General features: G+C 46.5%; 1 protein-coding gene across 2 annotated transcripts; it reads left to right on the plus strand.

Annotated features, from left to right (window-relative positions):
• The first annotated feature begins 345 nt into the window (after positions 1-345).
• On the plus strand, positions 346-10,222 carry brap (BRCA1 associated protein). 2 transcript variants are annotated; one of them, XM_060038511.1, is made up of 15 exons: positions 346-579; positions 695-736; positions 1,137-1,298; positions 1,415-1,655; positions 2,049-2,238; positions 2,730-2,843; positions 2,988-3,136; positions 3,510-3,585; positions 3,959-4,097; positions 4,498-4,607; positions 5,140-5,229; positions 6,444-6,547; positions 7,931-8,070; positions 8,531-9,054; positions 9,281-10,222. In XM_060038511.1, the coding sequence occupies exons 3-14, from the start codon at positions 1,145-1,147 to the stop codon at positions 8,761-8,763; spliced, it is 1,740 nt and encodes a 579-aa protein (XP_059894494.1). In that variant the 5' UTR covers positions 346-579; positions 695-736; positions 1,137-1,144; the 3' UTR covers positions 8,764-9,054; positions 9,281-10,222. The 2 variants fall into 2 exon arrangements, with proteins under 2 accessions (XP_059894494.1, XP_059894493.1); XM_060038510.1 differs by having other exon boundaries at positions 346-736.
• The last annotated feature ends 100 nt before the right edge of the window (positions 10,223-10,322 follow it).

Below are 10,322 nucleotides of genomic sequence, written 5' to 3' on the forward strand. Positions count from 1 at the left end.
TTGAAAACAAAAACACTGGAACGTCAATTTTTTAAAAAATAAAATTAGTAAATATATCGTGCGTTTCGTGTATTTTTCACTTCTGCAGAATAATATGAACATAGTGATTATCAAGGGAAACTTATGCCATCGTGATTTATTGATTGTATTCACGCCTTGTGAATACGTTATCCATTATGCAAATATGGGTCATTAGGAAAAGGACGATTTAACTGCATCTTATTACACTCTTTACAATATTAGGTCAGTTACAATTCCCCTGCAGGCGTCTGCTACACCGACACGGTGAATGTCATCTTATATCAAACGAAGAAGAGTGAACAATTCCTCGCTAAAGTAGACCGCGAGATCTCCGATCATCTGTTATCGCGAGACTATTGAACAATAAACAGTTGCCAAACATGACAGTAAATATTGTGGAAAACGCTCCTTAATGATCATTGCCTATGGTCTTGGATTCAATTTTTTTACTTGTCTGTATGGGTGCAAGAAGACTACAGAACGAATGTCGTAATACAACCAAGCGCTGTTGGTTTTTCAAGCATTAGATTGTTGAGTATATCCCAGAGTGTTCTGCTTGTGAGTCAGCCAACCGGTTTGCTGACCAATATTTGAGTTTTTGTTTTCTCAAAAAGGTTGTCATTTCGGTCATACCTCATGAGTGTTTCTCTGGTTGTTATCCGTCTGGAATTAGCCGACCAGTCTCCTTCTCCGGAGGGTTTCGAGTATTCTGCCGGTGAGTTTCCCTAGCTAGGAGTTAGCGAGATGTTTAGCATGGGCCACTAGCCCAGGAGAGCCTGGCAGGTACTCGAGTCAAAAGAGTTGTAATGGCGCTCTCTGGGAAGGCTCAAATAAAAGCCAGGCCTATTGTAGTTTACTCAAACATTCATTCTTCTCCTGAACCTTCCCAGTGATTCACCAGTATCCAGAAAAGGGTTTCTAAAGTCGGGATAGTTCTGTCTGTTAACATCACAAACAATAGCACACTCTCGATGCATAAACTGTACTAGCATGTACTGGCAAGGCCGATAAGCATTGAAGACCATTATGTCACGCAAAAACACACTTTAACCCATCAGCTACCATACCTGAGACCTATCACGTCTGACCTCCCTGTGTTTCTGTCCCCGCCACAGTGGACGGCATGTCCGAGAAGACCCTGGAGGAGAAAGCCCTGGGCCTCGCCCAACTCACCCTGAGTGGAAAGACGGAGCTGGAGCGGTCGGTGGTCATCCACCAACACATCGGCAGCAGAGCTATGGGGGACATGGTTATTGAGACATTTGAGCCCAATCCAGGTAGACATTCATCCATCTATTCATAGATTATGACATTGTAACGTTTTTTTACGTCGAAGTCTCCCAAGTTTTAAACGGCAGAGATGAGAACCTCCTTCCCGCCCGTGTCCCTACAGACGGAGGTGGAGGAGGAGCAGGAGGAGGCGGTGAAGACAGTGGTGGTTCGGCGGAGGACAGCGAGGGCCAGGGGGGTGCCCCGGCGGACCCAGACGGTACGGAGGACGTCCAGGACGAGGCTGGGGAGACGGGCCAGGCGCCAGACTCCCCCTCCAAGGAACTCCCCGACCAGATCTCCTTCTTCAGCGGGAACCCCTCGGTGGAGATCGTCCACGGGATCATGCACCTCTACAAGACCAAGTGAGTCACGGCCAGAAGTATGGATCCATCTGCCAGTCCTCTCTTCATTGGATTGTAAAGTGAATCGTTTACCCGTCGTTATTAACTTCTGCTTTTTTTCCATAGCCTAAAAACGTAAAATGGCTAGCATTGTATGATGAGTAGCCAATAAAGAAGGAATCCTTTGATAATCTGAACCAAGAAAAGACCACCTAGTATATGTATTTCTGAAGCTGTACCTGAACATATTTCATATTAGCGACCACAAATCAGTCAGGATTACTATTGTAATTAATAACATTTGAGTGATTTATATTAATAATGTCCCACTCTTCATCATGTACTTGGAAAAAATAAACGACATTTGAAACCCAGAAGGCTAATGTAGTCATGTGATCCCCGGCGGCGACGCAGTAAGATGACATCGCTGACGGAGGACGTGAGGCGCAGTGCCATGCTCTGTATCCTGACCGTGCCGGCCACCATGACCAGCCACGACCTCATGAAGCTGGTGGCGCCCTTCAACGACGTCATGGAACACATGAAGATCATACGAGACTCCACCCCCAACCAGTACATGGTCCTCATCACATTCAGAACTCAGGTAAGGGTCTATAACTGGATTCATCATCGGATGGAATATCAAAAATGTAGTATGCATCATATCATACAATACACATTCTTGGCATGCACGCCTTCTTGGCACCACATTTGACAACCAGGTGTGATGTTGTTAAGCTATTACAAGCCATTTGAAAAACCCAACTTATATAGATGAGAGTGCTCAAGTTAAACAATTTAAAGGTCAGTGAAGCAACTAGTAGTTGAGAGACCACAACATTTCCGTCCCTATCTTCCATACCCTCTTCGATGTCATAGGGAGGCCCCTTTTGAGCCAGTTGTGACATCACAAAGGTTAGATATTATCATGTCTTGTAATGGCTAATCAACGTCCCGCCCTTTTCAATGCCTTGCTCTGCCAGTTGAACTAGACAGGACGACAATACGATGATTAGGATTAACATATCATTTTGTATCAGCAATTGTGTGTTTAGTGAACCCTTCAATGCAATGTCTGTCTATTTGTTTGTGTAGGCAGATGCAGACAGCTTTTATACGGCCTGTAATGGCCGCCAATTCAACTCCATTGAGGAGGCGGTGTGCCAGCTGGTCTATGTGGAGCGCGCTGAGGTCATCAAGTCAGACCGGGTATGAGGACCTTAAGCACTTAAGTACATGCTACTATATATCTATATACACTCTATATCGTTACAGTAAGACCATCCCTCCCACGGTCTATCCTCTGTTGTAAATTGAAGCTGCTATTGATGTAACCCCCCCCCCCCCCAACAGGGAGCCAGTCTGCCGGTGATGGAGCTGACGGAGCTGCCCAAGTGCACGGTGTGTCTGGAGCGGATGGACGAGTCGGTCAACGGGGTGCTCACCACCCTGTGCAACCACAGCTTCCACAGCCAGTGTCTCCAGCGCTGGGAGGACGCCTCGTGAGTACCTGGCCCGCACCTGGCTATGACTGGTTGGTCAGCAGCCAGCCAGCTCCCTTATCTGTAAGGGTAGTCCAGCAGATCAGAGCTCCAAGCTGGTTGAAGGTCAAAGCCTCGATTGGATATTAACAGCGAGACACAGACTCGGGCCAGCACTAGTAACAATGGGGAGACCAGCGCACATATCCAGTCCTTTTATGAAGAACCAACATTCTTCCTAAAAGTATTGTGTTCTGGTGTCCAATGGATCCTGGAGGAAACACGCACGGCCTCACAATAGAGAACAATGAACCTAGTGCTTCTGGGGGGCGTCCCCACCGGGGTGAGGTTCAGGGTTTGGTTGACGGGGATCTGTTTGTTTGTCTCTCTTCAGGTGTCCCGTGTGTCGATACTGCCAAACGCCGGAACCCGTCGAGGAGAACAAGTGCTTTGAATGTGGCGTGCAGGAGGTATTGAAACAGAGTCGCTGTTTGTGTTTTTATATCTTCCCTTGTTTTTTTTGGGTTGAATAGATCCCTGATCTGTCCCGGTATGTCTCTTTCTATCCTTTTCCGTCTCCTGCCATTCTTGAGATAAAGTGATTAGAAGACACGTTAAGCCCGAACCCTTGACGATCAAAAATTGCTCATGTTGTGGGGAGGGCATGGTGCTGAAGGAGGCCTCGAGGCCTCCTTCAGCACCATGCCCTCCCCACAACATGAGCATTTTTTGATCGTCCCATGACGGTATATACATTCTACATACCGTCAAACCCGCAGCCCTTTGGGTAGCGATCACCCCCCCCCCCCCCTCCTTAACCTGCACACCGTCCTCCGCCCGTAGAACCTGTGGATCTGCCTCATCTGCGGGCACATCGGCTGCGGCCGCTACGTCAGCCGCCATGCCTACAAGCACTTTGAGGAGACGCAGCACACCTACGCCATGCAGCTGACCAACCACCGCGTGTGGGACTACGCCGGAGGTACGATACCCTCATGGGGACGTGTGTTGCGTCACCTGTGACGGTGTCGTGTGTTTTGGGGTCCACCCCGTTGTGGCCACAGTCGCTCTCATGTTCATAACCGTGGAATGCGTCTCGGCTGTGGTTTGATGCAGGTTTTATGAATTGGATATGTTTGTGGACGTTTGGTTTGTTTCATAGGTGTTGTATATTGTTTGTTAAGGTTCCACAAATTAAATTGCGGTAATTTGTTTGTAATAAACATAATACAATGTAATAAATTAAGAGAAATCAAGAAATACGATATACACACTCGTATGTGTAAAGAAGTGTATTTTCTTGTATAGTGAAAACAAGGACTTTAATGAATGAAGCGCATTGTATTCACTGATCTGACTAACGCTGAGCCGGTCCTCTGCAGATAACTACGTCCACCGCCTGGTGGCCAGCAAGACGGACGGCAAGATGGTCCAGTTTGAGTGTGAGGGAGAGATCTGCCACACAGAGAAGATTGACGGTCTGCAGCTGGAGGTAAACACGTGAATCTTGAATCTTATTCAGTATTGCAGATTCAAGATTCAAAGGTGTTTATTTGTCACATACAGGATGTGCATTGAAATGTTTTTGTGACACACTCTTTTTTCGTAAAAAATAAATAAATACAATGGAATGAAATAAGACAAAATACAATATAAGTTTTAACAGAATATATTAAACTTGTATATTTATAATTAGTATATGCTACACGTCAACCTCCTAAGATGGCGCGATTTGATTGGTTCGCTATGACGGTCGTCTCGTCACGCTAATAAACATATAAACCGCTAATAAAAACAAAATAATTCCCGGCAAAGGTTGTTAACGTGTAGTGTATAATATAGTAAAACAATTATTCACCTCAGGCTCCGGGGCTATTCCCCACTTCGGCGAATAATTGTTAAATATGTAACAAATAAAAGCGGATAAACAGGGCGATGTACATATTGTATCGTGCAATGTGGCCAGGGTTAAAGTGTCCTAGTGTCAGAGTGTTTGGGTTCATATCATAATGGGTTGTCTGCAGTACTCGTACCTGCTGACCAGCCAGCTGGAGTCCCAGAGGATCTACTGGGAGAATAAGATCGTTCATCTGGAGAAGGAGACCGCCGAGGAGGTAACCCACGCGCAGGCCGCTCTGTCCAATTGCTTTGATCATATTTATTGTTTTGATTTTTTTTTACATGCAATACCTCTAATATTGGCCATGGAAGCACTAAACAAACTGTGTGTGTGTGTGTGTGTGTGTGTGTGTGTGTGTGTTAGGGATGGGCAAAATGATTCTTTTCCGGGAACTAGTTCTTTCAGTTCAGTTCACTATAACGATTCGTTTATTTGATTCGGTCGTTTTGATTCGTTCGTTACGTCAGATTACAATCTTAAAAATAAAAAATAAAAAAACTTTTTTTTAAATGGTCATGGGTCCGGATAGGACCGTCAAGACCGCAGTCCGCCGTTTGGAGATGCCTGCTATTTAGTATATCAAACGTCCCACCAATATTTATACCACTTGCTTACTCTCTATATTTATGGTTTTACATTTATAATTTTATTTTACTTTACATTTAATTCTTCATTGTTCAGGCATTACAGAACTTGCATGGTCATAAATAAAAAATACGACCTGCAGTTAAATTTCTTTGTTTGTTCTTAAATTGATGTAGAATGGAGCAAAGACTCCTGGGATTGGGAAATGCGTTATCCAATAAACAGATGGAGGGTTAGGCAGACAGAGAAAGCGCGCATATTCGACGGTACCGCCTTGTCATTGGTTTACCCAGGTGCCATTCCAACACCATTGCTACCTCTCATTGGCTGAATCTTTGAGCACGTTGTAGACTCAATCAATATAAGTCGCGGGGAGACGGAGCTCTGTTCGTTTGTATATTTTATTTTCGTGACCATATGTTTGGTTTATGTAAAAAAAAAAAAAGAATCAAAGAACCAGTTTTTCTTGTTTTGGGGAACCAGTTCTTGTCGTTCACGTTCGGGATTCGTTCGTTGTAACGAATCAGTCGCGACCGACACATCCCTAGTGTGTGTGTGTGTGTGCGTGTGCGTGCGTGCGTGCGTGCGTGCGCGCAATACCTCTAATATTGGCCAAGGAAGCACTCAACAAACTGTGTGTGTGTGTGTGTGTGTGTGTGTGTGTGTGTGTGTGTGTGTGTGTGTGTGTGTGTGTGTGTGTGTGTGTGTGTGTGTGTGTGTGTGTGTGTGTGTGTGTGTGTGTGTGTGTGTGTGTGTGTGTGTGTGTGCGTGCGTGCGTGCGCGCAATACCTCTAATATCTGCCAAGGAAGCACTAAACAAACAGAACGTGTGTGTGTCTCCAGATCAGCAACATGAAAGTGAAGTTTAAGGAAACCCTGGAACGCTGTGACAACCTGGAGCAGAGGATGGGGGAGCTGTCCAAGGAGAAGCAGGGCGTGGAGAAGAAGTAGGTCACTAAGGGGCCACTCACACTAGGGCCACGGCCCCGTGCCCGAGCTCATTTGCATACTAAAGTCTAGAATGTTTGGCTAGTGTGACCACGCCATCCGTATCCAGCACAGAACAGCCCCTTGGCCACGGCACACTTGGGAGAGGTGTGCCGTGGCCAAATGCTAATGAGATGACACGCGCACATGCGCGGATACCCAACGTGAACTAGATGACATAGTCCTTGCGCGACCCTTCTTTCTTTATAGGTCCATGCCCTTCTTCCCCCACAACAATCATTTTAAACAATGGCGGCAAGCGGTTCACGAGTGGGTTTACGTTGGTGTGATAGGGAAATTTGGGCCGACGACGGCATTGACGTTGTTGTTCTCCATCGTTGTTATGGCAGCGAGGACGCTTGGTGATGACGTATTTATCGTCTTACGACGTGATGACGTATGTATGTAGGAGCAATCGTGCCCAGGCCACGGCCTTTGGGAGCAGTGTGACAGCGGGGGGAGTGGGGAGGGGGGGAATCGTGCTGAATCTTCCTGCTGCACGGAACAGGCAAACGGCCCTAGTGTGAGTGGCCCCTAAGCACACACACGGGACAACCTTGTGTCTACTTAACCTGTCCGAACTACACTACAACTCAACCGGTGTCATATTTCCCTCTGTGGCGCAAGCAGCTTTACACCAGGGTTACACCAGGGTTACACCAGGTCGCTGTGCTTGGTGTGGTCGGTCAAATTACGAGTTAGTCACGCACATTCCGGAGACATAATGGAGTGTGACTTCTGGCATTGTCGAAACCCTTTTGTCCTTCAAAATCCTGATGTTTGATTCTGATATTCAACGCTTGTATTTTCTATGTTGTATGTTCAACGCTCAGCAGCTCAGTCAGTGTCTGCAAGAAGCAAGTATTTAGATCCATATTCATTTATATTATGTTATGTTGGGCCTGTGTATTACCTCTGACCTGGACTGTGTCTGGATGAAGTAGTATTCAAAGAAAGACACCAGCGATCTAATATACTTAAGATGGAGGGACTTCGATTTTAAGACTTGATTGGAAAACCTAACTCTTAAAGGATCACATAAAAGACATAACCACAACAAGATTTTCCATCAAAATAAGAGTGCAATGAGGATTCTTTTGTAAGGCATTCAAATAGCTTTTTGAGATACTCAAAGTCACTTTACAAAGACATAAAACGCAAAAAGGACCAAATAAAGAAACAAAATCAACGGATGAAAAAGAGGGTTGAAATGTATTTTTTTACAAGGATACAGAACTTCCAGTTCCAGACCAAAGCTCACAGCGCCAAACGTGTACCTCTGTCGCTGGAATGTTGGAACCCTGAAGCAGCCAATCACTGAGCTGCACCTCCTCCCCCTCCAGGTACACCCAGCTGAGCGCTCGCGTCTCCAAGCTGAGCGGGGAGCTGAAGGAGGAGCAGGAGATGAACAACTGTCTGAGGGCCAACCAGGCGGAGCTGCAGGCCCAGCTGGCAGAGGAGGAGCGCAAGGGGAGGGAGACCGGTAGGAGAGCGGCCAATGGGAGGCCTTGTATGGAATAATAATCTAAATTGATTACTGCTGGGGGAAATCTGTTCAAAGGAGGTTCTGGCACAGCCTGGTACCGTGATCTGGTATCCACTGCAAGGGACGTTGGAGGATAACGAATGCTTAATCACCTATTGGTAGTAGTTTGGTTCCTAGCTGAATGGCCCTGAGGTCAATGACTTAAGGTCTTCCTTAAGTCAGTGTAAAGCTAAGACTTGAGGTCTTCCTTAAGTCAGTGTAAAGCTAAGACTTGAGGTCTTCCTTAAGTCAGTGTAAAGATATGTAGGAATTGAGTCATCAAGTTCCTTCTCTTCTTTCAACGCACAAATGTGAAAGAGGAGAGGGACACGGAGAGCTTCAGATGCACAGCTCCCTTCCAATGAAAGGAGACGACCCCAAAAGCAACCGTGTGTCCGTGTTGGGCGTCCTTCCCCAGGGGAGCGTAAGGAGGCGGCCATCTCGGAGCTCCAGGAGCAGCTGAGGGACATCATGTTCTACCTGGAGGCCCAGCAGCAGATCGAGCAGCTGCCCCAGGAGGCCCGCAGCGAGATCCAGGAGGGCCAAATCAACATCGCCGCCGCGCCCGCCGACGGGGCCCTGGGCGGGGCCGGCGAGGGGCCCTCCTTCTCCGGCCGGGGCCGGCGGGGCCGGGCCAAGAGGAGGAAGTAGAGATATCGGAGGGCGACAAGCCGCCGTAGAGGGACACTGATACACCCTCCGCCTGTCTCCCACCCTGATACAGCGAGGTGGAGTCTGGAACACGGGCGCCGGGCGGGGGCTTATATACTTCTATCATGTATCCTTTTAGATCTGCTATGCTCACAGAGAGGAGTTCAGTTTGAACATTCAAACGCATTTTGCCGATCAGACTGAACAGCTTTACACTGAAAGCTCTGTCCGTTTAGAACCAGGTTTTTCTTGCGGTATCCAGAGAGGGCATCATGCTGCAGCTACCTGGCAGTACCACTGGAGCTCGGAGCTACCTGTACGTACCACTGGAGCTACCTGTAGGCACCACTGGAGCTACCTGAAGGTACCACTGGAGCTACCTGGAGGTACCACTGGAGCTCGGAGCTACCTGTAGGTACCACTGGAGCTCAGAGCTACCTGTAGGTACCACTGGAGCTACCTGTAGGTACCACTGGAGCTACCTGTAGGTCCCACTGGAGCTCAGAGCTACCTGTAGGCACCACTGGAGCTCAGAGTTGGGTGTCTCTGCACTAGTCTTTCTTCAGAGGTTTCTTGAATGCTATTGGTGCATCACACGCTCAGACTGCTCCTTGCCCCCAGTCGTATTAATTAGTCTATTCCGATCTTCCCTTCAACATGTTTTTTTTTAGATAGGGTGCAGGATTGCTGCAGGAGAGGTGCACCGTGATCTTATCTGGCTGAACACAATTCTCGTTGGTTCGTGAACATATACACACTGAAATGCCTACAACGATAAGAGATGTTGATGAGATATATTCGAATTGTAATCTTTTTACTGGAGTGGCAGAATTCCATTTCATTTTGAAAGATTTTCATGATGGAGAAGCAATGGACCTCATTGTTTGTATATATTCTTCCTTGGATGAGGGGTGTACATGTGCAGGTGGCAGAGGAATATATTGATTGTGACTTAGTTAAAGTCTCACAGGATGGTGAGATACGTTATTTCAGTTGTTTGGTTCACTAAGTAACTGGCTGTTTTATCGCTGTTGTGATCTTCTTCTTTTTTTGTATTATTTGACATTTGACGTTTTGTTGGCTTTTCAATTTATTTAACTGTTTCTGTATTCCGTGCTTTCGATGATTCAAATGGCCTTACTTGAGGGAAAATCTATACCTTTTGACACAAAATGAGCGTTCATATTTTGAACCGGTTGAAGGAAAATGTTTCTATGCAACATTTACTTGTGTGTTTGTGTGTCAGACTTTTGGCACCATTTTGGAAAAACCAAACCTTTAAAGATAAGTGTGTTGCGATTTGGTCGATCTATGTGCTGCACACTGACACTTTTCCTCTCGTTTAACACTCCACGGGCGGAGCAGGAAAAGCTAGTTTCACTTCTTGGATTCAGTTAACTTTCTGTTTTTATAAAAGCCTGCTTTAGAAATAAACACAACGTTGTTCTGATGACTCTAATTTGTAGTTTTGTTTCGCTTGTTTGTGTTTTTCGCTCATTGAGTGTGCACGGACGACTCAACCTTAGCCTGAAAGCTACAAGCAGCAGACATGACATGTA

Source organism: Gadus macrocephalus, chromosome 19 (genome assembly GCF_031168955.1).
Source record: "Gadus macrocephalus chromosome 19, ASM3116895v1".
NCBI lineage: Eukaryota > Metazoa > Chordata > Actinopteri > Gadiformes > Gadidae > Gadus > Gadus macrocephalus.